We start from the raw sequence: 17,277 nt of genomic DNA on the forward strand, positions 1-17,277 counted from the left end.
GTATACCATGTTAGACAATATAAAGAATACTAAAGTCGTCCTCGAGAAATATGCGTATTGATATAAATATTTTTTATCTGTATTACCAAAAGTTAAAAAAATAAAAATCGCATAGACAAAATATTTTTTAAATAATGCCACGTATGTGCAAAAAATAATTTAATTATTATTTGACAGAAGAAGATTTGCTACACGTGCAAATTAGTGTTATATCTCTAAGTTAAAACAATACTTGTGGAGTTAAGCATTAGTGGAAGAATTCTTGAAATGTAACAGAGTTCTTAGTTACATATTTGATGAAAAGGGTGCGATATCCTGGTAACATTCGAAAAACAAACTGCGATGATGATGAACTTGTGAACCGGCGTCGTTGGCGTTTTCGTGCGGCTACTATTTTTTGTGTTCGTTCTTTGTTCATTTACCGTGTCGCAAATGAAATAATCAAGCGCCTATAGTGTGAGTTTTAATAGTATTTTGTTTTCCGTAGTGTAGTTTTTACGTATAAAGAACAATGAAAAACGAAATGAGCGTCGTGAAACGTGAAGAGAATGGCGGCGGCGACGCCAATTCTAATGTGTCACCGACCAAGCTGATGGTGAATTATATCCCGGAGCTGATGACGCGCGACATGATGTACGCGCTGTTCTCGGCAATGGGCAAGATCGAGAGCTGCAAGCTCATCGCAAACCGCGGCTACGGGTTCGTGGAGTACGAGAAACACGAGGACGCCGAGAAGGCGCGAGCCGCCTTCAACGGGCTGCTCATGCAAGGCAAGACGCTCAAAGTGTCGTTCGCGCTGCTCAATCCCGAAAACAAGGCCAGTCACAAGCCGGATACGGAATCCAACCTATACATCAGTAACCTGCCGCCCGACATGACATTAGAGAGACTCAACGTACTATTTGGACAGTTCGGGGTGATCACAAACAGCCGAGTGTCGCAGGGTATCGGGTTCGTGTGCTACGAGACGCGCGCTCAGGCCGAGGAGGCCATCGCCCAGCTGAACGGCAGCACGCCGCTGCCGGGCGCGGGCGCCGTGGTGGTGAAGTTTGCTAACAAGCCCAACGCCAACAAGAACGCGCCGCGGCCGTCCCCGCGCGTGGGCGTGGCGGCGCCGCTCGCCTACAACGGCTCGGCCGTCTTCAACGGCGCCGCGCCCGCCGCCTTCAACGGCACCAACCTCAGCGCCGCCTTCGGCGCGCGCCCCGCCGCCTTCGCTCCCGGCTTCCCGCAGGCCTCGCCGCCGCCGCTGCTGCCGTCGCCCGGCAAGGCCCTGCCCTTCATCAACAAGGGCCAGCAGCGCTTCAATCCCATGGCGGCGGCCAACCACTCCCCGCTGCCACTCTTGGGCGCGCCCGCGAGCCCCGTCCCGCTGCTGGGGGCGCCGCCTGCGCCACATCAAACCACAGTGTATGTATACAACATCGGGGAAGACACCGAGGAGCTAGCGCTCTGGCAGCTCTTCGGTCCCTATGGAGCCATTGACTCGATAAAGGTGATCAAGGACCCCGAGACTAAGAAAAACAAAGGGTTCGCGTTCGTAAACATGCGCGAGTACGACGAGGCCGCGATGGCCATCCAGGCACTCAATGGCTATACGCTCAATGGACAGGTTCTATCCGTTAGCTTTAAGACGCAGAAGAGAAGCAATTAGAATGTGAACGGACGTTAAAAACGCCGTCTCGTTGTGATCGTTCCGAGGCCGAAAGCTTAAAGAAAGATTCATTCCAATCTCAAAATATTTTTGTAGTCGAGACGCGAGATCCTCTATGTGCATTTCAGATTAGTCGCATAAGTATTTTTGTAAGATTTAACATAGTTTTATAATCGCGAGAGCGCGACATGACTATCTGTGAGTTGGTTTAGTTAGCTTGACAGTATCATATATGTGTACTTCTATTGTATGGTATTATATTATGAACTATGTATGGGCCTGTCGCACGTCCCGGGGCCGGGCGCGGAGCCCCAGGCCTGCGGCCCGCGCTCGGCCCGCCTTTACCCTCTAGGTATTTTATTTTGTGTAAAACAAACCATTGTATGTTTTTTACTCTTTAATAAATTTCATGTTTAAATAGAGTTTATTGTATATTTCTCTATTTTTTTCTATATACGATTTTATCCTTTCCCCGTCGTGTCCTTATTTACTTACATTATATACAATATAATATTTGTGGCAGTAGTGTTTGTACCTAAATGTAGTATATCTTGTGTGTATTGTCAATTTGTCACTTGTCGCGGCAGGTCACTGTATTGCTTCAATATTGCATGCGTGTAGCAACAGAAATAAGTTTTATTTGTTTATGTTATGGCGGGTTATGTCTGTCGTTATTGTTTGTCCGTCACTAGTATCTTAATCTATATTATTTTTGGCGCAACGTTTCTGAAATGTTACGACAGGCTATAAATCAAGCTATATTGCTCGCCGCCGTGAGAAATGTTGAGATAATGATCTATATTCATATTTTTATACGTACATAACTTTAGCGTAACGTATTGTTGAGCCTTCGGTCATGGGTAGGCGAAGCGCACAGCGCCGAGCCTTAGGACAGCGGTTATCTACCCGCGGGCCACTAGATAAGATTAAAACATTGCTGTCCATTTTCAAAGCCAAATTAACAATGTAAGGAGTAAATAGACTGCCACAACTTAGTGTTAGGTGCCTTGCCTATCCCGGGTCTGCCTCGATACTTCTCTTTGCAATTCCTAACGCAATTGTGCTAAAATAGCCGTTTCCATGCACCAGCGTCGCAGACGCGACGTGCCGCATGTCTCAATTAGCATACAGTCTACTGTGGAATTTGCAATTGGATCCTTTGCATAACGAAATTAAATTTCAAAAAGTTATTTGATTGTCTATGCTTGGCGAAAAACAATAGAATGTCGCGGCAGATCCATCCTCCCATATCAATTACTTGGGACGATTAGTTGTATCATACCAAGAGTTAGGAGTGAAAGTAGAAAGTAAGTATAATGTCATCAACGGCGAGTTTATATTTTCGAAATATAAATGCCAGACTTTCAGATATTCTAGTCCACATAGGTACTTAAAGATCTTTTCAATTTTTGGAAACTTTATCGTATAGGTAGGTTATGTTAGTTGTAGGTTTTTAATGAAACCTGATAAAGGTGTTGATAGCTTTAGCGTCAGGTGGGTAGAGATAACAGCGGTCCGCAGAGGCACTGCAAAGCTCAATATTTGTAGTAGATAGAGTAGGCTGCGGAGATATGGCCGGGATGCCCTTCTCAAGGACGTCTCGCGTCGCAGCCGATGCGTCGACCCCCCGACCTCGCTCCTGCTAGGGTTACCAGATAATCAGACTTCGGGAAAAGAAAAAAAACTCTCATTGCAAAGTAGATACTAGAGTAAGTACTAAACGTCGGGCTGAAATTGACTGCATTTGATCTGCAAGTTGCAACATACAAGTCACCTGACGTGGACCTGTTGCAAACAATTTCTGAAATCGTAGATCCAAATGCAATTTATCGAAAATACCAGAGAGAATTAAGTCTATAAAAATCGAAATATCAGTAAAAATAAATACGACAATGTATTGCTGGTTTGAGAGCTTAACGATGTATGTGGTAACCCTAGCTTGACAGTTTTTGATTTATTAACTGCCGGGGCTTGGAAAATACGCTCCGAGACTGAATCCTGATTCATTGAACTCCATAATTCCATAAATGGGATCCTATTACATGGAATCGATGGATTTGGCGTCGAATTTCTTAGCTAGTTATTAGTATTAGGTGGCTATATGTAGAGCGTTGACGGGCAATATGCGTAACTATTGATGGCGCATCAGGTTTTAGAACAGGGTAAAAAATCTGTGTATTAGCACTTAAAAATAATGGTCATGGTCGCTTAGTTAGGGCACGATTGCCACTGTTGTTAATTTATGAATTAGGTTGAATTTGGAAATAACCGGAAGGAGAAGTTTATCTCATGAGACAGTGGAGCCTTGCTCGCCTAAATACAGGAGTCTAAACGTGACTCAAACTAATGATAGCCTTCAGAATCAGATCTATAAGGCATTGTTATATTACAGTGAATCATACTCTTAAGACATCATTCACAAAGCATTCGCAGCCGTTAAAAATATTATATTCAGATTATATTTTTAAATCCCATATAATAAAATAAATCAGTTATATCCACAAAACCACATCCACATCGTATATAACTCGTGGCATATAGTAATGATTTTCCTGTTACATGATTATCAAAGCATCCACCATTTTATCGCTCTAAATGTCACATAAACTCGATGAGCATGTTTTTAAACAACATAAAAAGCGGCAAGCGCTTCAATGTAGACAGGAATTCTATGGAACCGGTTTTAAATGTTTTAATTCCAAAAGATATGGTTAATGGTGGTTAGTGTAACCCCCAGAAAGGGTGGTTGACCTCGCTAATTAGAGGCTGGATCGATTGACGCAGGCTGTGTTTACTGTAGGTATTGTGTCGACACGGTATTGTTTGCCACAAGGCTTTCAGATGTCGCTTTCCGTGTTGACGCCTCTTGACAATGTTGAGAGGGCGTAAACTTTATCATTTGCAAATGAAATACGTCTCGTTGCTTCCACAAGTTTACGTTAAAGACATGACAGTATTTGAAACCCACAACGTTGAGATTTTCAAGAGATTCAATTCACACTTGCAGTGCGTCATTAAATGTTTGAAGATGTGACAGTGCGTCAAGGTCTCGACGTTTTAGCACGCCCGCTCAATGAATGAACAGTCGCACTCACGTTATCGCCATACAATGCGTATGGCCAAAATATCTGCTCTGTCATAGTTCGGCCGCCCGTTATCTGCTAGGTAACAATTATGTACCGTTGCCTACGCATCCTATCGAGACTCGCAGTTTTAAGTACATACCTAGTCTACCTACTGATTTTTTATGGAAATTAATTCACGCATATGACTCCCGATTTGTTGGCAGCATACATTCTCATTCGTTTTATTATGCGACGCGTATGAAGCAATTATTAGCTATCAATGCTATCATGCTTCTATAGTCATAAACTTTGTTATCTCAGCTGCTTGGCATACTTATGGGTTTTCCGGTAAAATATCTCCAATTAACTTGAGTAGTTTTAAAAACAATTATTATACAAAATCTTCAGTAGAATATCAGTATGAAAAAGTTCCACTTAACCAAACGGTGCTTTCTGAGTTACTATAATAATACCCAGTTCAATAAAGGTGCTCCTATAAAATATGACGAGTTTACTCTATATCTCCAGGATACTGTCATCAGATACCTAAAAACAATAGGATCTACTGTGAAAAACCCTTTAGATGATATTTTTTTAATCAATTGAGCAAACTTCTAAGTTTCGGGTATCATACAAAAAAAACAACGAACCTCTATAATTTCCTCCTTCGAAATTTTAAAGTCGGTTCAAAACATGAGAAGCGACGCTATTATAATGGCAATACGCGAGACGAATCCCACTACAGATAGGTGCTGCGTCCACCGCTTTTATCAAGTTTTATGGTCCCCGACGGTATTATAATTACCTACCTGTCGGAACCAGGCTTCGGGACTGGTTCTTTTTTTTACTGCGTCCGACGCTTGTTAATGACGAATTTTTACCGAATTCGTGCAATCTTCGAGCCCAATTGGCAATTAAATTGACGAAGACTGTCTTGGACGATAATCATAAAAATGTGGCCTAATGGCCTTCGTTTTCATACATCTATTTACTATTAGCATGCTATTAGATTCATCATGAAAGTCATTCACCAGTATTATCTATTGGGATGACAGGTAAGTTATTTTGAGACGCTTAAAAATGCCTTACCGAAACCATCAGTACCTGTCGCATGATAAGGAACCACGTCTGCTGTTTTATTATCTCTTTATTTTTGAATCGATTGGCATAATAGCTGACTGATAATTTTTTTGCCACTTTAATGCTGTGACGCTCAAATTACCAAAGGGTTATTAATATAAAAGTCAGTAGCTTGACGTCAATACGGCTTCGTCTGGCTTGCAAAGCCCAGCAAACAACTAAGTTACCGCAAAAACAATACCACTTCCGTTGAAACGCGAGGGTTGACCAAGGGGAGCATATAACTCGTTCTCCAAGTTCTATATTTGCTTAAGAAGTTATTTTAAGCTAAAGGTCAAGGATTAATTTGATTACGATAACGGTACTAAAACGTTCGTGAAAAGTTACTGTAATGGAAAAATCGTGGAGGCTGATTAATTGCGATTTGATTCAGGCTGACACTTGAATAGAATCGATTAACTTCGGGTTTACTACACAGTAACCCTATTAACGGGTTTGTACAATGCTATAGGTACATTTATTCTGAACACTAGGAGAGATAAGACAGAAAATGTTGGAGTGACTTAGGTTTAGCAGAAGATTGTTATAGATAGACAATAACTTTGTCTTCACTTCCATACACGTGTTAAAAGTCGTAAATTCGGCAAACAAAAGGTCACGGTTGAGAAATCTACAATTAAAGCGACCTTACGCACCGAACCAAGAACATCTCAGGTTCACGGTCAGATAATGGTGCAAATCTAAAATTGAAACGTAATGAAATAATTATTAACAATTTCAGTCGTTTTTCGTTGTCGAATTAAAAGACAAAACACTCCTCGTCTCTGACATTGAAAACAACGAATTGTCTGAGAATAGAGAATCATAAACACGTTACGTAAGCCTTGTTGCGTACTGTACGGCTACATACACTGAATTCGTAATCGAGTGTGTTTAGCTGTTTCTGAAGAGCATTCCGACAATAGACGAAAATGCCGGTCTAGCTTAGGTACCCGAATTTACTAGACGTAGGTAAATTTAAATGAATACTTGACGTGTAAAAGGGACGTTCACATTTCATAAAATATAATGCTGAAACTTATGTTCGACACGCTTCAATTGGGGTTCCCTAAGCGAATCTTGCGCTACATCGAAAAATATTCTGATTGTAAATTCAGAGGTTCATGGAGACCCGAATACCTACACTTAAAGGTGGGTCAGATTAGGAATTATGGTCATATTTGCCCATGGCTTCTCAATCTTCTCTTAAATAAGAAAAGATTTGCGCTCAGTAGGTAATGCGGCACGTGATTTCAGCTTATGGCAAGAACTGGGGTATTTTCGATAATCCCAATTTGATTTACTTACTAGCAGACATCACAAGACATAGGTACATCTTAAGAGACATAATGTCTGTACCTATGATTATAAATGAAATGATACGGAACCCAAAAAACTAGACTTAGTGAAATGAATCGTCTGACTGAACAACAAGATAACGCAAAGCGATATGGTTCATGTGGGTGAATTTATAATGATAGCCTCGAAGGTTGTGCCAAGCCATTATTCGGGACTGTTGTAAACAACTATCCTGAGCCCTTCGTAACGTTTGACTAACTCTCCCACGTTTTCATCCAGGATGTCCCGTGTTTCAAATATACGGGTCAGCAAATAAACTTTCGTCAGGACAAAAGTTTTGCACATTTTATGGTATAACAATTAAGTTTTAACGTCTAATAAAAAGTTTGGGACCCATTCGTGAAAACTGGTGCACTAAATGCGGCTAATGGATTGAAAGAGAGTACCTATGTACTATGAAGTATTTGAACAAATTAAATCATTTTTCAGAAAATGTTTTAATTTGTTTTTATCAAGTAGAAACACTACTATATAAACTGAAATAAATGTCATACTATTACTTACTTGGAAAAATTTGACTAATGTCGCTGTGGCCCGGTGGCCGAGTGGTTCAGGCACCTGCCGCGATAGCAGAGGACGCTGGTTCGATTCCAGCCTGGGGCACTGGAAGGCCTTGGTCACTTTTTCTTAGTATATGACATTTATTTCAGTTTAGTACCTATGTATGTCAGGAGTAGCTTACGTTCGTCTAGTGTTTGTCTAGAACTGATGTACTTTTATAAGAGAAAACATTATGACTATTCACACCATGGTGCGAATCATTATGAACCACTCGTAACAGCTCTCCTAAATTTACGAGTATCTGTATGCTTTGGCAACAGTATAAACTTCGTGATAAAAAAAGTACATACGTTAATTACTCTAACCCATAAACTATTTCAATGAAAATCCCAGTTGTCTGTTTTAGTTATAACGTCTAAAAAAGTTATTACATCCGCACTTTCTTGTTTAGTAAAGATGATGCAAACGTAGACATAGACTCTTTAATATGATACATGATAATTCTGTTTGTACTGACAAAATTGGTAAAATTGTTCCCATAACAACGTACTTATTGTGTTGTTATTGTAAGGTAAAGTAAGAGCAGAAACTATTTGTCATCCTTCCCCTATTGAATCGACTATCTATAGTAGTCGATAGGGGAAGATATATATATAAGTATATTTCGAATATAGAAAAAACAACGCACTCCAATTATGTATTAATTCAGGGGTCCGCTGGCCACCTGCTGGTGATCGAAACGATAATGGTTGAACGCACCTGACATGTCCTTCGGTTTGAAGTTCGAATCTTCCATAACTGTCTCCCAACGTTCGCAACTCTTCCGTTACAGTATTCTAATAATTATTCGAGATATGTTTGTTTGTTTGAAATTAACATTGATGGTATATGTATATATAGGTATCAATGAATCATTACACTTCAATAATCCAACGAAATTTTCGTCAAACAACATTCGTAATTGGTTACATGCTTCTGTGAATTCGCGAAAGTTCAAGTTGCGTAGTGTTAGTTAACCTACATAGTTATACATACACCTACTACCGTTGTGACATACACTAAACTGTTGTCTAGCGTCGTATTGGAACTTATTACCCAAAAATTTAAGTCGGTCTAACGTGATAAGATCGATAAACTTAAATTCCCGAAAGTATAATCAAATTGAAAACGGTCCCACGGTCTCAAATAACATTTTGACCCGGGCATTTGTGCTGGAATTCGCGAAAAGACCCAACCGCTTTGCTATAAGCGGACCAGTAGATTCGACCACAGATTACGTGCAGTTATTACGAATCTCGGAGTCCAACTTGTATAAGTCAGGACAAAAACTTTGTACACTGACATGTGATGTAGACTGCGTATCAGCACCGACCTAATCTCATTTAACGAGTTCACATCAGACTAGTAGATACATAAAAAGGATATTACTGAGGAAATATTATATTTGACTTCATACGTGAAGGACTAAAGACGATGGAAGATGCACTTTTAGAAAATAGAAGTTCACGCTCAAATTGTTACAGCATAGCTTGTACCATGTATTAACGTAATCATAAAATTCATAACTTGGTTAGGCGCAGGCATCACGGTTTCGCATAAGAACGCAAATGTGGTATCTAAAACACGTTTAACGTGAAAGAATTTGATGATGGTTTGAGTAACCTCTTGGTTAGTTAGTTCTTGTAGACTAGCTAAACTGTCTAGCTCTAGATAGATCAGCTTGCGGTCGGCAACAGGCGCCGCATGCCGCCCGCGAACCTCACTTGCGGCCCGCGAGCCTCCCTGGCTATTTTGTATGTTAATATAATATTGACAAACGACGACGTCTTATAGTCTTTGAATATTAACAAAGTGCGGCCCGCGTCAACTTCGTTAACCTGGCCCTTTGCTGCTAATAGGTTGCCGACCGCTGGTACTTTGGATTGGGACCCCCAACATCTATTATTAGTCTAGATCTAGATAGTAGTAGCCTACTACTACTAGTAGGTATAACAGTCGTGTTGTCCATTGACTAGTAGAATTGACCTAAAAATTTAAATTTCCAAGATTTTAAGGACAAAATCTCATTTAATTTGTTGAATTCTCAAAAACGTAGTATGTCAGATCAGATAGCGCTTTAAATTGCGAGGAATATTGATCGACTAACGACTAGGAATCTGTTGTGAGTGCCTCTATAGATACCTATATCCTTCCCGTTCGACATAAATGGGACAATAGGCTCTTGGCGCCGAGCGACACGTCTAAAGAGTCGCAATACACAACACATTTTGTCGATCGAACTGCCAGTCATGATCACATTGTCACAAGATGTTTAAAAACACTGGTGACTGACTTCACAAGAAACAGCAGATTTTATTCTTTTTATTCCATGCAAATATAGGCCACTAAAACATTCTTTTTCTCACTCCATCTGCGATTCGTTTATATACAAAGGATACTCGGTCTCAAATATAACCGGTTTACCGGTTAGCGGAAATACCAACAAAATCTGCTAGATTAAGTTACTATGCTTGACGGGATCTACCATTGCGGATTCATTGGCATAATATGCGGGGTGTGGACATACGATAGAAACTAGATGGTCGAGATAACTGTTTTCTGTAGAATTGGCCTCAGGACCGCTAGTCAGGCCCTATTCCCTTAGCAAGTAAGTCGATTCATAGAAATAGTCCTAACTATACATTTGATCATTGTGATAAGCCAGGCCTTCCTTGGCATAGTTAAGAATTTGGTTAAAAACCTAAATTATTATGGTCTTATTGGACTGAACTAAACAGGTGTTTTATATTATTTTGTGAGTATTCGCTTTGAAATTTGATTGATTCGTGTATCAGTGGAACGCAGTTCGGACTTAGGATAAGAAAACCAATTTTAGTGTAAGATAAAGCATATTTTATGACCGCTTGGATTTGTGTTGTAAATGGTTACTACTGACATTTACTTGCTGTTTTTTCTCAATAATGCGAAGAGAAATACATTGATGATCGTGATTTGTATTTTTATGACACGATTCTAAGCAGGTGTATAAGTATATAAGTAGCGTATAAGAGCACATTTTATATTATATAAGTATTTTTACACTGCACTGATATAATATTTTAATGATACCCAATATTGAATAAATTGTTCTTTTTATACATTGTCTATGTTATTTATTATCCTGTCTTAACCTTGTTATATTAAGTACGTATACGTAACCAAAAACGGCCTAAAACTCAACTGTGATATTTACTTATTATGTACATACGTACTTACTATGGGTATGTAGCTTACACTTTATACATGTAGCTACGTATGTAAGTATAAAGCCTTCGTATTTACTATTTATATGTCGTACCAAAGGGATATATAGAAGTGTTTACCTAGCCAAGGGCAGAAACTGCTCAGACCACGCTCAGACTGTCGCGAAATAAATCTTTGTGTTCCCTAGCAAGGCCGAATACATTTAGCCAATAATGGTAACAATAAAAGGAGAAAATAAGTAAATAATATACTTAAGTCTTCAAAGGGAAATAATGGGTTGAATTGAACTTGACTTAATTTCTTGTAACACTGGAGGAAAATTAAACTTATTTAAATGGTATATTCTCATTCGTCCCCCGCCTCACGTAACCATCGCCATGTACATGAGACAAATGGGAATTATTTATATGAAATGAAGCTATCCCCATCGACGAGGACAAATGGGAAAACTCTGTTTAAATGACAGTTTGTGATAAGGGGGAAAACTTTGGCCATCTGCCACTTTTGTAGAATAAATATTACCGACCCGACTGGTGAATTAGTACCTACAATATTCGTTTAGGTACACTTTGTATCTATACTTACCTAATTACGACCTAAAGAAGAATATCGTGTTAGTCTAATACTTATTGTTTCATATTTTAGTTATAAAATAGCTCATGTAGGAGAGTTGTTTTAGTTACATTAGCTTGATCTAGCCTTTGGATTGGTAAGTCTTTTAAATATTAACTTTTAAACGTGCTTTAACTTTTATGTACTTGTGTTATATCTTTGTTTTTTTTGTGTGTTTATGTACAGTACCATGTCGTCCTCCCGTGAACGTATCGCCGAGATGATTGAGGCCTTCAACGAACACGAGCTTGGACGCCAGCGTAACTTGGGTGATGCCCGCAAAACTGCTCGCGAAATGCTGAATAAAGGTTTGGTGCCGCAAGTCTTGTCACTCGAGGACCTCGCCGCCGTCTCCTTTTGCGAAAATTTGGACGCAGTTACTCGGCCTCACAATTACAAGATTCTTGTACGTCCGTACCGTATGTATTGTTCCTGTTCAACTTTGGCAATCATATTAAAAAAGCTGGCAAAGTTCCAGCCAATTCGACAAGGGGGTCTGAGGGGGGCAGAAATAACAAGACTCCATAAAAAGCTTAATCTAGTTTTATTTGTCAATTTATTTCAACGTACTTAAGGCATTTTTCCTTCTTGTTATTGGCACAAAGAACCATCTCACATCCGTAGACTAATGACTGCATCTGAGCACAATATCACTTCCTTTAAATTATATGGAATGTCATTTTCACAGAAATATGGAATGCCCGAAGTATGCCTACACCGTTCGTACCTCCAATACATACAAGCCAGATATTAAAATTAAATATTTTTCAAGACTAGAGTATTTTTAAGTAATCGTGCCATGAGTCAATACATACAATATAATTAAACATATATATTTACAGTGTTAAAAAAACTGTTAATAAATTCATTTCACTTGATAATAATTTGTGACTCCGGTATTTGAAACTTATTTATTATAAAGAGATTCTTATAATAATTTGGTTAGGATTTGGCTTGCACTAAAAACAAGTTTGGAAACGGAGCACTGAACATCAGGGTGGCACTGGCGTGTCAACAAATCATACAATATACTACAACATACATACCCATGTAAAAATTCCAATATTTATATAAAATATAGTGGTAATGAATCTCGAATACTGCTGAAATACTGCTACATTCACGATTTCCGTTTCATAAATAACAAATTAAAAGTATAATAAAAATAAAATGGACGCAAAACAATTTCAATTATTGCACAAGAAACGAAAATGAAAACGAATACATAATCACAACATTCGCTTTACTGGCCTAGGCCAGAAACAAAGTGTACCGAGGAAAGACTTACAACCTGCGTAATCTCACGATCCAAACGTTAGGCACTGGTTTCGCTAAAATATCAAAGCTAAGTTACATTTAAAATTTGATATAAATACATTACAATATCTAGATTTAGTGATGACGATAACGTGTGTCTAATTTTCAAAAATTGCTCCATAGGCCTTCGAAGTCGAGAAGATATTCGAATACATACCTATCCTCTATACAAATACAGTTGCTTTTAGAAAACCAGTGTTCCTGAGTACAGAAAGCATAATATCGAATATAATATCAATCGCAGGATATGCAATATTAGGGTACATTTACATTTTGAAAAACTCCGACTAGTTTTTTTTTTACCTAATTAATTATCGTGGGATACAAAACTGGTCACTACACCCTATATTTACTGATATTTTAGTAAAAAATAATCTAACATATGATTTTGTACAAAATCCATACACTGTCCGACGTACATAACTGTTAGTTACCGTAATGTGGAAAGTAAATAATTTCTACTCAATTCGTTCGTATGGTACTTAAAAATATATTTGTACTATTTATAATTTAATAAAAATAACAATGTAAATGGTGCGCTAGCACCGCAACAAAATAAAATAAATGCCGGGAAAGGGGTTATTCCCACCAGTTACCACCAAGTTGTTACCAGTGGTAACTACTGGGATTTTTTTCCCACCTTTTACCACTGGTAATAACATGGTGGTAATTAGTGGGAATAACCCCGGGAAAGCTGCAGCTTTAGGGAATATTTACATTTTGTACATTTTTTGTTATTTGTGCCTTTTTGTTCCTCTAGTTATCACTGGGTATAAAAACATTACTCTACCTCAATCAATTAATTTTAAGACAATTTTCGAGTATGAATTTATAGTTTAAATTAATAGAAGAAATAATGTTTAAAAATTACTGAAATTACACGAGTCGTTGCTGTTTACTAGAAAATGTTTAATTTTAAAATCAAATAACCTTTCCAAATGAAACCTCACAGCTTGACTTTTCCCACAAAGCACAATCTAGTAATACTTACATGGAGTTGATTTGTCCTTATCGTTGGAAATCATAAAGACTGCTTTAATTTGCACACTCCAAAATTTAAAAGTACTTTGTTATATGGAGATGGCGTCACATTAGCATGGTCTTATTTCTGCGTATTCCTTTTTTTTACATCAAAACCTTTACCTATAACGCCATCTATTGAAACTGCTGGATATTATGAGAAATAGTAGTCAATTTGACAGTCAATATTTTTGTTACGAATCAAGTGCTGCCATCTATGGGGAGTAATATTTAGTGGGTAACAGGTACTGTCACGCACCCAAACACGCATACACGTTTTATACAAATGTACATCTCTACACGTTACTAATGAACACAATTGCATTTATACAAGGCTGGGCCCAAAGGCCGGGGGCTGACCACTCATTTTTATTCTAAAATTGAATAAATACAGAAAGAGAACAGAATATTTTTTGGGTTTCATTGATAGAATGCTGTATAGAACTACGTAACTATCAAAGTGTTCGGACTGCTAAATAAATCAAACTAGAAAAGTATTGTCCATCAAAATTTTCATCTGAAGATACTTAAATCAAATCTAGCTAGATCTTCCGCCAATAAGTATTTTGTTTAAAAGTTTATTAGTTGAATAATCGAGATTAGGACAAAAAAAATATTAATTTTACGTGCGGACAAATTAGGGTGGGATTCCACCTATACAAATTCTGTCCAATGTGTATTGCATCTCACATTTTGCTTTAATGAGAGAGTGAGACGGACTGACATTTGACAAATAAATTGGACAGGTGAAATACCACCCTTAGCTGAAAATTTGTTGCAGTTAACGAATCAAACAGAGAAATTAGTAGCACTGTAATACATTATAGTTTACTCTTTTTTAATATAAAGATCAATGATCAGCTGAGACAAATTCAGAGGTCGACATAAAACTAGATGTCGCTATGTTCTCCTAACTCTCCTTGTTTACCCAGTTTTAAGTAAATAATTATGCATATGCATAATATTGTTACAACCACAAGTCACACAGTGTTAAAAAAAGAATCTTGAAATCATACTATATGACAACATTATTTTGTGGTGATTGCCTGAAGTTTTGATGATTTTGATGGCACGAAAATGACATACGTCACATTTAGGATCACGTAGCGACATCTATACACGGATCAAGACACCCACTTAAGTTAAATATTATTTTAATCGTGACGTCACACGGTAACGGTGTAACACTATTCTCAAACGCTAAGCAACTTATTTAAATTACGACCTCTTATGGGATAAATCGAGTATACACTCGTACTTGAGCCGCGGAAGATGGCGCCACTGAAAAGCAGAGTTCAAATTAACTGAGAAAATAATAATATAAACTGTACTTATCTGTTTTTTCGTTATTTTCTTGCTACATTTTAATTATGAAACTCCTGCGAAGTATATGTGTATAAATATTTAAATCGGGTCACTCACGTTCTTTAGGTCGTTACAAGCGATAATATACTTATTTTAAGTGAGTGACCCATTTTAACCTTTTAACCGCCAGCAATTTTTGATCGAGCGTGCTCGTGTCGCCACCGACAGTAATTGTACCATGCAGAGTAATGTTGGCATAGTTACGGGAGTTATAAACGTACTGTAAAAACCAAATCAGATCTTTGTCTTATTTATCAGACTGTGGCGAAATGAGCTGGATATGTAATGTCTTATATATCAGACTCTGGCGGTTAAAGGGTTAAATATTTTCTTGCTACATATTAAAGTATACACACTCTTTATAAATACAATTAGAGCGGAGTTATAATAATTATAATCGATAATTACGATTTCATTCACAACCGTTGCCAACATTGTGCAGCTAATGTTAATAATAGCATTATCCGCGAAAATATTACTTTAAAACGAAAATATTTTTTTTAAACAATGCTTCTCAGTGCAATTCCGCCGCGGCAAAAAATTTGCTAAAAAGCAAGCGTTCCACGCTACCGCCTATATGTACATTGTACACTCACACAAGGTCGGCTTATAACTGCCTAATTTTAGTAGTTACCACTGAACCCTATGATAGTGCCAAATAGTTCATTGTTGGCCGCGTAGTAACTACTGGTACAGCATAGACAATGTAATTATAGCAGATGTACACAGTCGAATATATCGTTAACTAAATGGCGCTGTAGGATGTCATACGTTTTGTAGTACGTTTTATAGTGAAATACGCTGAAAAAATATAGTCAAACATGTTTTTGTTTTATATTGATATTTAAATCAACGTAAACTTATATGACGAAGTTGACTGTGAAGTTACATGTTGTGTTGACACTATCATTACTAATATTAATATCAAACTATTTCGAATTTGATAAAGAGCAGCTGAATTTATTGGATATGAATCGAGGCTATGGATTGTCATACATTAGCGGTTGACATGTAGTTACTCCAAAATGAACGGCAGCGGTGCAGCGCCATCTAGATTTTTCACCACTCACACTTTCTGCATAATCTACTAAAGTTGTCTATGCGAACGGGCCGTTAAACCTCCGTGTACAGTCAGACCAGGTAGTCGTCGAACTTCTTGAGCCTTCGCTACGAGTGTTTGGAGGGCCGCCTCTCCACTCCGCCGGGCAACGACTCCGGGCTGAAGCGGACTCGAGAAACTGAGCCTGTAGAGGCATCCCTAGCCGATACGTACGAGCTATCCGTCTCACTCGTTATACTGTCCGGGGGAGTTGGGTTAGTAGGTGTGCCACCGCCGGAACTGCCTCCTGATGCGCTCGATTTCTTATTGTATTTTTTTAAACTGGAACGTAGTTTTGTTGGAGCGAGTTCTAAACCTAAATTAGCTGGTCGCTCGACGTCCTCTTGCCTGTAGAAGTCTCTAGGGAGAGAATAATCTGAGGTTTTCCTCGGATATTCCGTTATAGGCGTCCGATATTCGCTCTTACTGTATTTCCCACTGTACTGCCTCGAAGGGGAGAATTCCTCTGCATGTGAGTTAGTTGCTGAAGAGTTAGAGGGTGTTCTTCTGTGAGTTAAAAACTGTGGTCTATAGTCCGGCGCGGGCTCCTTATATTCGTAGCTCTCATCGTACGGGAAATATGGATGTTTGACTACGTAGTCGGCCGTCCTGTCGTAGCCGTAAGGTTCTCTATAGTAGAAGTCCCGTTCTTGTGTCGGTTGGAAGTTTTCTCTATAGTTGTGGTAGAGATCGGCGAGGTGTTCGGAGGTGGCCGAGGAGGTTCTTCTAGGGGAGGGGGTGGGGGGTTGCGTGGAGGTGTAGGTGGTGCCGAGACCGGAGGTGCCGGAGAGGGGTTGTGCGGAATGTGTGTAAGAGGAGTAGGAGGGGTGCGCGTTGTGGCTCGGAGAGTCCGTGAATCTGATCGGCTTCTGCTCTTCCGCTTGCAGACTGGTGATCTGCAATAAAACATGATTTATAAGTGG

The 17,277-nt window shown here is 38.8% G+C and overlaps 2 protein-coding genes across 2 annotated transcripts in view; one reads left to right on the forward strand and one right to left on the reverse strand.

Moving 5' to 3' along the window:
• The first annotated feature begins 148 nt into the window (after nucleotides 1–148).
• LOC134671441 (ELAV-like protein 1) lies at nucleotides 149–10,835 on the forward strand. Its single transcript, XM_063529299.1, has 2 exons — nucleotides 149–9,997; nucleotides 10,048–10,835. Exon 1 carries the CDS (start codon nucleotides 512–514, stop codon nucleotides 1,652–1,654), a length of 1,143 nt encoding a protein of 380 aa, XP_063385369.1. The 5' UTR covers nucleotides 149–511; the 3' UTR covers nucleotides 1,655–9,997; nucleotides 10,048–10,835.
• Nucleotides 10,836–12,080: 1,245 nt separating this feature from the next.
• Nucleotides 12,081–17,277, reverse strand: part of LOC134671511 (mitogen-activated protein kinase kinase kinase 11-like) — a 164,975-nt gene continuing 159,778 nt past the window's right edge. Inside the window, exon 12 of the mRNA XM_063529377.1 lies at nucleotides 12,081–17,250. Within this exon, the coding sequence (XP_063385447.1) occupies nucleotides 16,423–17,250 (828 nt within the window). The 3' untranslated portion in view covers nucleotides 12,081–16,422. The remainder of the gene's footprint in view (nucleotides 17,251–17,277) is intronic.

The sequence above is a fragment of the Cydia fagiglandana genome, chromosome 15, assembly GCF_963556715.1.
Source record: "Cydia fagiglandana chromosome 15, ilCydFagi1.1, whole genome shotgun sequence".
Classification (NCBI taxonomy): domain Eukaryota; kingdom Metazoa; phylum Arthropoda; class Insecta; order Lepidoptera; family Tortricidae; genus Cydia; species Cydia fagiglandana.

What these genes read in the sequence shown, in the direction of transcription:
- LOC134671441 (XM_063529299.1), top strand. Translation starts at nt 512, where the DNA reads ATGAAAAACGAAATGAGCGTCGTGAAACGTGAAGAGAATGGCGGCGGC.